Here is a 13,456-nt window from a genome sequence, read left to right on the forward strand (position 1 = left end):
AAGATACTACAAGGACATAAAAATATGACCTAGGGAAATGAATTTAAAAAAAGCAGTCTGCCACTGAAATGTGTAAGTTTACAGTATTTAATTATACATATTTAATATTAACATAATTTTTCTGCCAAAAAAACCTTTTCATGTCGGGAATCTGACTATATAAAAAGTTGAAAATGCCAACAGGACTGATTTGACTGAAATCTCCTATTCCTCTTAAAAGAGGTGGTCACTTTTGAGAAGAACTGTTGTCACCTGTGCCTGTCTGTGGAGGGTTGGCGCTGATGTCCACGACGTTCAAGGAATAGGTTAATATAGAGGTCAGATCTCTGTCCAGTTTACTGTTGGTTCGGACGATTCCAGAAGCCTCCTCCACGGTGAACAGGTTCTGTAAACATAGTAACAGATTTGATGAGCCCCTGCTCACCATGCACAACTAGCTAAAACACTGACAGGACAGCAACGGTCCCACCATGTGTCCGATTGTACCGTACCTCCCTCCACTCCACCCCCACCCCCCACCAATCACCCATGGTCTATTTTTAGTAAAAGTGACCTTGACCTTTACAGTGTAATCACCATGTCAATTATTTTTTTCGAAAAAGTCATTCTTTGATAATCTTCAGAAACGAAAGTGTGGATGGGACAGACAGACAGACAAAACAGCCAGTCACCGTGGTTACTTAAAGGGTGCATCCACAACTCTATTGCAGGGCCCTTTAAATAGAAGTTCCAAGCAATACTCTGTCCAATATATCTTGAATCAAATTTGTATCAGTCCATCCCAAGAGCTTAACTCATTCACCCCTGAAGACACATTTGAACCCTTCCAATTCAAAGGTTGGAATAGTTCATTATGAAATTTCAGGGGTGAATGAGTTAAGCATATTTGACAGAGTTTGAACCCTGTTGTGCAGGTAGGCATGTGCTTGACACATTGAAGGTAAACTTTGTTGGACCTTTAACCCTTTCACCCCCGTAGACCATAATGAACTCATCCATATCAATGCATGGTTGAGTCTACTAAAGTTACATAGGGGTGAAAGGGTTAAGGATTTCTGCAAGCAAAACTGTAGAGGTTCCACTACATATTCTTTTTGTAAATACAGTATCCTCCCCTTAATTTCATTTTGGAAATAACTGTTGGGCAATTTGGCAAAAGCACTTTTGTTCCCCAGGTAACCCAGCTGGTTAAAGTGACTGCATTAAAATTTGAGGTCTAGGTTTGAATCGTGGTCTGTGCATGATGTCCATGTTGAACTTATTGTTTTCACTAATTCTTGAGAGTAAATAACAGAACTGTCTAGGGCAAGAAAAGGGGTGCAAAATATTTCTATCTTGCCCCAATTCACGTATGTGACATCACAATGGGACAATAATGACGCGAAGTCACGAAATCGTAATATTTCAATGTCCCCAATGATGTAATTGTGATGCATTTCTTGGGTTTCTGAGCAAGCTCTAGTGAAACGAGGGAAAAAGACTTTTTTTATGCACAGGGATGTAGGATAGGATAATTCAGACATCATGATTTTCAAACTGGTGCAAAAACACTCAACAGAGCATGCAGGTTTTACCAAATTTGAAAACCCCTTGGGTGAAATTTTCCTATCCTACACCCCTGCATATAGGCATGAAACAGTTTTATGTGTACATTATAATAATTTTCCTTGTTAGGGTAAATAAAAATTAATATTAACCGTGTAATCGTAGATGTTTCTGTCAACGGTGTTACCAAGAGGACTGATTGACGATTTCGGTTCCACGAAATAATATCGGAGCACGGCATTGGCATCAGGATCCAGTCCTTTCACGGTTATGACAGAGTAACCAACCGCAACATCTGAAATCATATCCGAACAAATGAAACAAATTCTCTCACCCTTCTCTTAATTCGCTTGAAATTCAAGTCCGTAGAATTCTGACGGGTTTGAATTTAATCTAGTCAAAGTTCTAAATTAATTACTTAAATCACACTGTTACCTAAAGTAAAAATGGGGACTCCTGACAGAGTGGAAGAGAACCAACATCCTGGACGTTTTCAGTTGTAGATCGGTTGTTGTTGTTGAAATCAAAGATGGATTCCAAACATTATTCTATAGAGCCAGATCACAGAAGATAAATACAAAAATATTTAATTTTACCTACAGTTATCAGTTCTCATTTCTGGCAAGACGCATGAAAACGCAAACTAAATAATTTTTGTCTGGATGTTACTTACTCTCATAAACACTGTCCTGCATCGTTGATTCTTCAAAATATGGATCTTTATTGTTGACATCTCGGATGTTAATGTAAACTATCTTGGTGGCGTTTCGTGGGGGAGTGCCACGATCTCGAGCCATCACCTGTCGTAAAAAAATAGGATATTTCAGAAATCAAGATCATACTCTGTAGCTGGAAGCGTATTTGAAGAAGCAATTTAACTCATTCACCCCTGAAGATGCATTTGAACTCTTCCAATTCAAATGTTCGAATAGTCCATTATGAAATTTCAGGGGTGAATGAGGTCAGGAGGATGTCAACTTAAGTTATTATTGAAGTTATAACGGAATAGAGTTATTTGATTTAAATTCAAATTAAATAAATACTTTACATCGACATAGTACCATCTAGTAGTTTTGATGGTGGAGTAAAACCGGAGAAAAACTGTCAAACTGAGGCCAGTACCTGGTGACTGCCCCACGTAGGCCTTGAAACCGCGACCCAGGGGAGGAATAATATGTGTCTAAATACTTTTCTACAGTAAAATAATTATCCTATATGAATCACACATTGGTATGTAATTTTCTTCAGAACTCTTGTTGATCAAATTTTGATTATTTGAAACAAACATAAAAAATAAACAAAACAGAACATATCAGATTGATATGTCTCGCCTATGCCCCACTTTGACCATCAATGCACATATCAGAGAAACTAACTTAAAACGCAAAAATCTCATGTTGATGGATATGCTGACAAAGTCAATGGACCATGATAGGTATGCCGCATCCAGCATTTGATGCATGGGTTGAGATGTACTACCTAAGATGCATCTGTGGTCCAAGTTTGGTTGGTGTAGCACTTATCTATACTTTCAAAGAAACCTAAACACAATAACTTAATGTTGCCGCCGTTGCCGCCGGAAAACCAACACCTTATTAGTCTCACTTTCACTTTGTGGTGGTGAGACAAAAACTACAGGGGCCAAACTTTGACCTCAATTATTTGCGAATCCTGTTCAAGGACTTCAATGTGCATTTATATATTCAAATCTCTCCCTTATTCAGCTTAGTAGTTATAAACTGTGTATAAATTAACGTATACACAGTGCATGAAAGAACGCTATGGGGATTGATACTAATAACATGCTCCATAAAGAATATGTTCGTTACCATGACTACCGTATACATGTACACCCTCAAAACGAAGGTTAATTCTTAAAGTATCCTGTAAACAACTCACCAGTACTGTGTATCGTCTCTTAACATCATAATCAAAGGTCGCATCCGGTGTCGTTGTGATAACGCCAGTGGTTAGGCCGATAGCGAATTTCCCATCATTACCGGAAAGGATTCTGTAGTCGATTACACCATTGTTTGTTGTTGGCGAATCAGCATCCGTAGCGCTCACAGTGATCACACTTGTACCTTTGAACAAACAGCATAAACTATAATCCTCATTAATTGTTTTGTTTATTTACCTGCACCATAGTTTTCCTCACCCAGGGCACTTACGTAACTCGTCAAGGTGTGGAAATCCTGGTGAAGGGGAGCCATAGACCAAAACAAATGCAAATAACAAATACTTGACGTCCATTTGTGTTTTCACAACAGTCATACGGTATCATATATCGACTCTCTATGTCAGGCACAGGGCGCTTAGGTAAAACTCATCAAAAAGGTATTTACCTATTCTGTTACCTGGGAGCCAAACCCATTCTTGATATTCTAACATTCACTGTTATACTGTGTAACACGCATTGTAAAATTGAACATAATCTTAATTAATATCATGAGAAATTTATATATTCAGTGTTCCTTTTTCCATATGAGCCTTCCGGATGTTTTTTCATTCCGTAATATTGATCAACCAATATTGTACCTTATCGCACATTTGCGTGGAGAGAGCGCAAAAATGGTGGGGTGAACAATTGGTAAATCGCTTAGTTGTGCGCACCATGTGCGAATGATGTGGGGACGGTGTATGCAAACTGTTTTTGGGTGTGTTGTGTGGTCACACAACCGTACATGTAATAAGCAAATTCGTGGAATTTATATCCCCCGCTTGCAGGACATATTGTAGGTTAACATTATTGAGGTTAGGTTTAAACATACGAGTATCGTGCTGTTGAGACATAATGTATAGCTTGAAACTTGACCTCATTGATTATTCGTAAATATGCACAAATCACATCGGTTGGCAAACTTAGCAATGAGTGCATATGGAATTTGGTTGAAACATCTTAACAATATCTACAGCAACAAGTTCTAATTGAAATGGGAGACCATTACAGATGTCCCCCAAACTGCCCCCATAGTCGCAAAGATGCATCAGAAAAAGATCGCATTGCCATAGTACACCTACAATGTACATACTAAATTCGAGTGAAATTGAGCAATTTCTAAATTGCAACCAATCAGACTCCTCTGTGTAGTTGCTATGGCAGCGGCATGATGCGATTGAATTTGCAGTCCCCTAATACCCCTATATACCAATTTTCATTGAAATAAAACAATATCTAAACTGCGACCAATCAGAAGCCTCCGTGTAACGAAACTTATGCGGTTAAATTTGCAGTCCCCTTATACCCCTCTATAACGATTTTCCTCAAAATCGAACAATATCTGAACTTCCGCCAATCAGAAGCATTCTTGTGGTTGCTATATGGTTGCTATGGCAACAAAACCTATATGGTTGCTATGACAACGAAACCTATGCGGTTGAATTCGCAGTGCCTAATATCCCGATATACCAATTTTCATCAAATCAAACAATATCTAAATTTCGACCAATCATAAGCCTCAGTGTGGTTGCCATGGTAACAAAATTTATGCGGTTTTATTAGCAGTCCCCTAATGACCCTATAAACCATTTTTCATAAAAATTAAAAATAAATCTAATTTTCGACCTCCATTTGGTTGCTATGGCAACGAAACCTATGCGGTTGAATTCGCAGTCCCCTTAAATAATACCCCAAGAAACCAATTTTCATCAAAGTCGTACAATATCTTAATTTCCACCAAACAGAAGCCTTCTTGTGGTTGCTTTATGGGTGCTATAGCAACGAAACCTATGTGGTTGAATTCGCAGTTGTCTAATATCCCTATATACAAATTTTCATCAAAATCAATCAATATCTAAATTTTGACCAATCAGAAGCCTCCATGTGGTAGCTATGGCAACGAAACCGATGCAGTTGAATTCGAAGTCCACATGAAATATCCCTATATACAAATTTTCATCGAAATCAATTTTCACCATAACTCCGCCAAATAGGGTCCCCTGAAAGTGGTCATCTATCTTGGCCGAGCCCTTGTGACCCAAGTTTGAAGAAAATCGTTTAACATTTGTTGTAGTCATTGCATGGAAACGAAGCATGACAGACAGACGGACAGTTGGACAGACACACAGACCTGGTGAAAGTGGGGATAATTAACATTATATAGAGAAGGTAGACGGAGAGTGTGGCGACATTGATCTTACCTCCAGCAGTCTTTTCACTGATTGTTGTCTCGTAGATAGCAGGGGGGAAAGTAGGCGTATTATCGTTGATGTCCTGCGATGTTAAAAATAAACGTTACATATACTTATATCCATAGCTTACAAGAAATTTGTTATTAAACAGCCTGAAATTGTATTGTAGGTTAAAACCCATGTCATAAATAATCCTAATTCTTTTAGAAGTTGACAGATTTTTCAGTTTCTGAAAAGGAGTTTATTCAAGTTTTAAAAAGAAAAGAAAAAATGTCCTATGATTTTTTTTTGGAAACTATTCCAATAAGATTAACAAGAGATCCCAGAGGGATCTTGGCGGCCACCATTGTACCATCTTCATTAGTTATTTGTCAGTTGGATTTTTTCTCTAATCTGTTTGATCAAGTCATGTTAACAGTAAATGCATCTCAAGATAACTTTTGATTTAAACTTAATACTGCTGTGTATAAAAGACAACCTTCAAAGTGAGTTTGTCATTTCACATATTTACTAGTACAGTACTTAATTAATGTGAAAGACATAGAACTGATCTTTGAATATGAGAAAAATCTGTTGAGTTCTTCCTTCGGACAGTTTTTTTTAAGATCAGTCTCAAAATATAACATGCACAATGAGGGATCAAGGGGAACCTACATATCAAATTTGAGAATTAAAGATCCCTCAAGTTATTCCTGAGAAATAGCACTAACAAAACTTCAATGTAAAAAATCGAAGATGGCCGCCAGTCGACCATTTTGTTTATCTGATCAGTTTCAAAAGCAAAAAACATGAACAAAAAAGGACAGTGGGGAATCTGCATATACAAATTTGAGAAAGAATTCACCCTCCAGTACTTCCTGGGAAATAGCACTAACAAACCTTAAGTGTCAAAATCAAAGATTTGTTTATCCGATCAGTCTCATATAAGAAAACATGCACAACGAGAGACGAAGGGGAACCTATATGTCAAATTTGAGAAAGATCTCTCCAGTCCTTATTGCGAAATAGCTATTACAAACCTTCACTGTCAAAATTCAAGATGGCTGCCTGTCAGCCATTTTGATTATCTGATCAGTCTCAAAAGTAAACATGCACAACTACAGACCAAGGGGAACCTACATGTTAAATTTGATGAAGACCACGGACCACGTACACAGGGCGATTTGAAAGTGAAAAGTGAAAAACTGTTCAAAATGAAACTTACGATAACAACGATCTTAACGTTGCTGACGGGTGAAAACTTTCCATCTGTGGCCTGCACTTGGAAGATAAAACTGAAACATGAAAAATATACATGAAATGTTGACCTGATCAGGCTTAAATTGAAAGAAGGTTACTAGTATCGCATAATGCAGATGTAATTACAAATCTATCCTATATTGTCAGTGCAATTCCTAATTTATATAAATTGTGAGTCTATTTTCTTCCCTGTATTGATCAGTGTTTAAATCTAAAGGGTATTTCTCACTCAATATTACCAGTGTACTTTCCACTATATATTACCAGTGTACTTTCCACTCTATATTGCCAGTGTACTTTCGACTCTATATTGCCAGTGTACTTTCTACTATATATTACCAGTGTACTTTCCACTCTTTATTACCAGTGTACTTTCCACTCTATATTACCAGTGTACTTTCCACTCTATATTACCAGTGTACTTTCCACTCTATATTACCAGTGTACTTTCCACTTTATATTACCAGTGTACTTTCCACTCTTTATTGCCTGTGTATTTTCCACTTTATATTACCAGTGTACTTTCCACTCTATATTACCAGTGTACTTTCCACTATATATTACCAGTGTACTTTCCACTATATATTACCAGTGTACTTTCCACTCTTTATTGCCTGTGTACTTTCCACTCTATATTACCAGTGTACTTTCCACTCTATATTACCAGTGTACTTTCCACTATATATTACCAGTGTACTTTCCACTCTTTATTGCCTGTGTATTTTCCACTTTATATTACCAGTGTACTTTCCACTCTATATTACCAGTGTACTTTCCACTATATATTACCAGTGTACTTTCCACTATATATTACCAGTGTACTTTCCACTCTATATAACCAGTGTATTTTCCACTCTATATTACCAGTGTACTTTCCACTCTATATTACCAGTGTACTTTCCACTATATCTTACCAGTGTAATTTCCACTATATATTAACAGTGTACTTTCCACTCTATATTGCCCTATATATAAGTGTTTTGATGATTTGACATCAATGATTTGGCAGAAGTGTTAATTCACTGGGTGTGTAAAACCATATTTCAGCATGGCAATATTAAGCGAAAATCACACTGCGGATTCTCAACCAACTCAAAAGATATTCAAGCATGAATACCTGGTGATAGTTAAATTCGTTATCAATCAACATTATGATTACAAGGATTCAAGTTCTTCTTCATTTTAAAATGGTTGAAGAGTTCCTATCGTTTTGATATTTTGTTAAATTAATGTAGCCGATTACAGTATGGCGGACTATGTCTAAACGACAAGTACGTTACACATCCATTTTTTTAATTTTATTTACTTTCTAAATACCGGTGGCTACATATGTTTTCATTGTTAAACTATTTTAAATCTTAATAAATGCTGTCATCTTGATAAAACTTCCTTTTTCTTCTATCATCTACAATCAGCGATATTTGCAGTGCTGGTACCGTCTGTTGTCCCAACTGATAAAAAAAATGACAACGTTGGTCGAACCTCGGATTCTTATTCCTCCAACTATTGAGCTGGACCCTACAAGTTCGAGTTAGCAGGGTTTTACTGTATATTGGCGGTGTATTTTTCACTCTTTATTGCCAGTGTATTTTTCATTATATTGCCAGTGTATTTTTCACTCTATATTGCCGGTGTATTTTACACTCTATATTGCCAGTGTATTTTTCACTCTATATTGCCAGTGTACTTTTCACTCTTTATTGCCAGTGTATTTTTCACTCTATATTGCTGGTGTATTTTACACTCTATATTGCCAGTGTATATTGCACTCTATATTGCCAGTGTATTTTTCACTCTATATTGCCAGTGTATTTTTCACTCTAAATTGCCCGTGTATTTTACACACTATATTGCCAGTGTATTTTTCACTCTTTATCAATATCGCCAGTGTATTTTTAACTCTATATTGCCAGTGTATTTTACACTCTATATTGCCAGTGTACTTTTCACTCTATATTGCCCGTGTATTTTACACACTATATTGCCAGTGTATTTTTCACTCTTTATCAATATCGCCAGTGTATTTTTAACTCTATATTGCCAGTGTATTTTACACTCTATATTGCCAGTGTACTTTTCACTCTATATTGCCCGTGTATTTTACACACTATATTGTCGGTGGATTTTTCACTCTATATCTATATTTCCAGTGTATTTTTCACTCTATATTGTCCGTGTATTTTACACACTATATTGCCAGTGTATTTTTCACTCTTTATCAATATCGCCAGTGTATTTTTAACTCTATATTGCCAGTGTATTTTACACTCTATATTGCCAGTGTACTTTTCACTCTATATTGCCCGTGTATTTTACACACTATATTGTCGGTGTATTTTTCACTCTATATCTATATTTCCAGTGTATTTTTCACTCTATATTGTCCGTGTATTTTACACACTATATTGCCAGTGTATTTTTCACTCTAGCTTGCCAGTGTACTTTTCACTCTATATTGCCCGTGTACTCTTTATTACCAGTGTACTTTCCACTTTATATTACCAGTGTACTTTCCCCTCTATATTGCCAGTGTACTTTTCACTCTATATTGCCCGTGTATTTTAAACACTATATTGTCGGTGGATTTTTCACTCTATATCTATATTTCCAGTGTATTTTTCTCTCTATATCTATATTGCCAGTGTATTTTTAACTCTATATTGCCAGTGTATTTTATCCTAGTTATCCAGTTCTTTTCTATTTGTTTATATTGTCAGTGAGACTTACCCTCTATTTTCAGTGATTTTTTACCCTCATAAATATTGTCAATGTATTTTCTAATACAATTTCTTCATAGTGTATTTTCTAATGTATTTTTCACTCTATATTGATATTGCCAGTGTATTTTTCACACTATATTGCCAGTGTATTTTTTCACTCTATATTGCCAGTGTACTTTTCACTCTATATTGCCCGTGTATTTTAAACACTATATTGTCGGTGTATTTTTCACTCTATATTACCAGTGTACTTTCCCCTCTATATTGCCAGTGTACTTTCGACTCTATATTGCCAGTGTACTTTTCACTCTACATTGCCCGTGTATTTTACACACTATATTTCCAGTGTATTTTTCCCTCTATATTGTCCGTGTATTTTACACACTATATTTCCAGTGTATTTTTCACACTATGTTGCCAGTGTATTTTTCACTCTAAATTGCCCGTGTATTTTACACACTTTTTTGCCAGTGTATTTTTCACTCTATATTATCAGTGTATTTTTAACTCTATATTGCCAGTGTATTTTTAACTCTATATTGCCAGTGTATTTTTCCCTCTATATTGTCCGTGTATTTTACACACTATATTTCCAGTGTATTTTTCCCTCTATATTGTCCGTGTATTTTACACACTATATTTCCAGTGTATTTTTCCCTCTATATTGCCAGGGTATTTTTCACTATATATTGCCAGTGTATTTTTCGCTCTATATTGCAGGTTTATTTTTTCACTCTTTATTGCCAGCGTATTTTTCACTCTATATCTATATTTCCAGTGTATTTTTCCCTCTATATTGTCCGTGTATTTTACACACTATATTGCCAGTGTATTTTTAACTCTATATTGCCAGTGTATTTTTTACTCTATATTGCCAGTGTATTTTTTACACTATATTGCCAGTGTATTTTTTACTCTATATTATCAGTGTATTTTTAACTCTATATTGCCAGTGTATTTTTAACTCTATATTGCCAGTGTATTTTATCCTAGTTATCCAGTTCTTTTCTATTTGTTTATATTGTCAGTGAGACTTACCCTCTATTTTCAGTGATTTTTTACCCTCATAAATATTGTCAATGTATTTTCTAATACAATTTCTTCATAGTGTATTTTCTAATGTATTTTTCACTCTATATTGCCGGTGTATTCCACTTTATATTACCAGTGTACTTTCCACTCTTTATTGCCTGTGTATTTTCCACTTTATATTACCAGTGTACTTTCCCCTCTATATTGCCAGTGTACTTTTCACTCTACATTGCCCGTGTATTTTACACACTATATTGCCAGTGTATACTTTCGACTCTATATTGCCAGTGTACTTTTCACTCTATATTGCCCGTGTACTCTTTATTACCAGTGTACTTTCCACTTTATATTACCAGTGTACTTTCCACTTTATATTACCAGTGTACTTTCCACTTTATATTACCAGTGTACTTTCCACTTTATATTACCAGTGTACTTTCCACTCTTTATTGCCTGTGTATTTTCCACTTTATATTACCAGTGTACTTTCCCCTCTATATTGCCAGTGTACTTTTCACTCTATATTGCCCGTGTACTCTTTATTACCAGTGTACTTTCCACTCTATATTGCCAGTGTATATTTCACTCTATATTGCCAGTGTACTTTCTACTATATATTACCAGTGTACTTTCCCCTCTATATTGCCAGTGTACTTTTCACTCTATATTGCCCGTGTATTTTACACACTATATTGTCGGTGGATTTTTCACTCTATATCTATATTGCCAGTGTATTTTTCACTCTATATTGCCAGTGTATTTTATCCTAGTTATACAGTTCTTTTCTATTTGTTTATATTGTCAGTGAGTCTTACCCTCTATTTTCAGTGATTTTTTACCCTCATAAATATTGTCAATGTATTTTCTAATACAATTTCTTCATAGTGTATTTTCTAATACAATTTCTTCAGTGTATTTTCTAATAAAAGATCTTCAGGGTGTATTTTCTAATACTATATTTTCATTGTATATTTTCTAAAATAAACAATTTTTTCACTGTGTATTTTCTAATACAATATATTCACTGTATATTTTCTAAAATATACAATTTTTTCACAGTGTATTTTCTTATACAATATCTTCACACTATATTTTCTTACCTTTTATATTGCCAGCACACTTTCTCCCCTATATTACAATTTTCTACAAAATCTTTTGATCCAACACTTACTATCCCACATTGCCCGGTGTATCGGAGTACTGGATATCCTTGGTAGAATATATGAAGCCAGATTGGTTGACCGCCCATATCCCGGTCTGGTCAGCGATGACCCTGTAAGCAACAGGACCTCCAACAGTATCCTTATCCAAGGCGTACACAATAACCTCAGGGTTCGGGTTGCGTTGGTTCTCCTCGATATAACTAGTGTAGTTCTTATTAACAAACTCAGGACTGTTGTCATTGACGTCCAGAATGTTGATGGTCAGTGTGGTTGTTCCTGCTCGTCCACGGCCGTTCTCGTCCCGGGCAGTGACCGTCAAAACGTACTGCCTTTTCTTTTCAAAGTCAATACAGTCCCCCCTTCCCGGAGTCGGACAGTCTGCAACTGTTACCAAACCTGACTGACCATTCAACTGGAACCTGAATATATATGACACAGACAGATTAGTGACCTTTAGCTTACAAAAATATAATGATGACCTTCACAAGGATATGGATCTAGATATAAAACACACATCTCATAACTTAGTGCATTTTTGTTCATAAATCGCTTTGTGCACATAGTATATACCAAATCATCCTAAAAATACTCCTGGTTATTCCTGAAATAATTCAACACTATATAAACCTTTCAGACACCTGTGTCTGTGTTAAAAGTTTTTTTTTTTTTTTAAAGATGCTTTTCATATATAGGTAAGTAATGGGAGAAAGAGAAATGCAACGTCCAGACCGGGGTTCGAACCTTGGACCCTCTGAACTCTAGACAGACACTCTGCCAATTAAGTACCTGGTCGCTGACTATTGACACAGTCCAGTTCCGCTACATATTTATTAAATTCAACACTGAAAATTCTACAAAAGTTGCCAGCACTTGTGAAAAGAACAGATGGGCTTGGAACTTTGGTTTCAGGAATGGATCAGATTGTGGCATTGGTCTGCATTTTCAATACATACATTTTGCCAAACGCCAATCTTGATTAAGCCGGGTACAGATCAGGTTAAAATATTATAAATTTCTAAAGAAGTTTCATCAAATCTAATAATTTCTTTGAAAAATACTGTTTGGAATTCAGTAGACAATCTGTTCACACAGCAATTGGTTAATATATAACCTCACCAAGTTTCATCAAAATATCTATCTAGATATTTAAATTTTACATAAATATCAAACATCCCATAATAGTGTTGGACTACAATCAAAATAACATCTTTACTTAACTCATTCACCCCTGAAGACACATTTGAACTCTTCCAATTCATAGGACGGAATAGTTCATTATGGAATTTCAGGAGTGGATGAGTTAAAGTTTGTGAAAAACTCTTTTGAATGGAAATCCATGTCAAGAAAGACCTAATAAATTACATGTACTGTTTACCGGAAAAGTTTGTTGCAATTTTAATATCCGCCTTTTTTGCAATCTGTAACAAAAGTAAATTTATTACGACAATTAGATGTGAAGGGTGATATTAACTAAACCCCTGAAATTTCATAATGAACTATTCCAACTTTTGAATTGAAAAGGTTTAAATGTGTCTCCAGGGGTAAATGAGTTAACACACGGGGCGAATATGGATTTTACTAGTGAAGGGCTAAATTTTGACAGCACAAAATTTCCCAGTATATACT

General features: G+C 35.7%; 1 protein-coding gene across 2 annotated transcripts in view; it reads right to left on the bottom strand.

Annotated features, from left to right (window-relative positions):
* LOC110452666 (cadherin-23-like) overlaps nucleotides 1–13,456 on the bottom strand; it is a 59,971-nt gene that overhangs the window by 24,416 nt on the left and 22,099 nt on the right. For both annotated transcript variants that reach the window (XM_021501315.1, XM_021501314.1), the window contains exons 16-22: nucleotides 11,839–12,249; nucleotides 6,881–6,950; nucleotides 5,686–5,758; nucleotides 3,445–3,629; nucleotides 2,219–2,345; nucleotides 1,698–1,840; nucleotides 253–385 (exon numbers count right to left, since the gene is read on the bottom strand). In XM_021501315.1, coding sequence (XP_021356990.1) covers nucleotides 253–385; nucleotides 1,698–1,840; nucleotides 2,219–2,345; nucleotides 3,445–3,629; nucleotides 5,686–5,758; nucleotides 6,881–6,950; nucleotides 11,839–12,249 — 1,142 coding nt within the window. The remainder of the gene's footprint in view (nucleotides 1–252; nucleotides 386–1,697; nucleotides 1,841–2,218; nucleotides 2,346–3,444; nucleotides 3,630–5,685; nucleotides 5,759–6,880; nucleotides 6,951–11,838; nucleotides 12,250–13,456) is intronic.

The sequence above is a fragment of the Mizuhopecten yessoensis genome, unplaced genomic scaffold (genome assembly GCF_002113885.1).
Source record: "Mizuhopecten yessoensis strain PY_sf001 unplaced genomic scaffold, ASM211388v2 scaffold6785, whole genome shotgun sequence".
Taxonomy (NCBI): domain Eukaryota; kingdom Metazoa; phylum Mollusca; class Bivalvia; order Pectinida; family Pectinidae; genus Mizuhopecten; species Mizuhopecten yessoensis.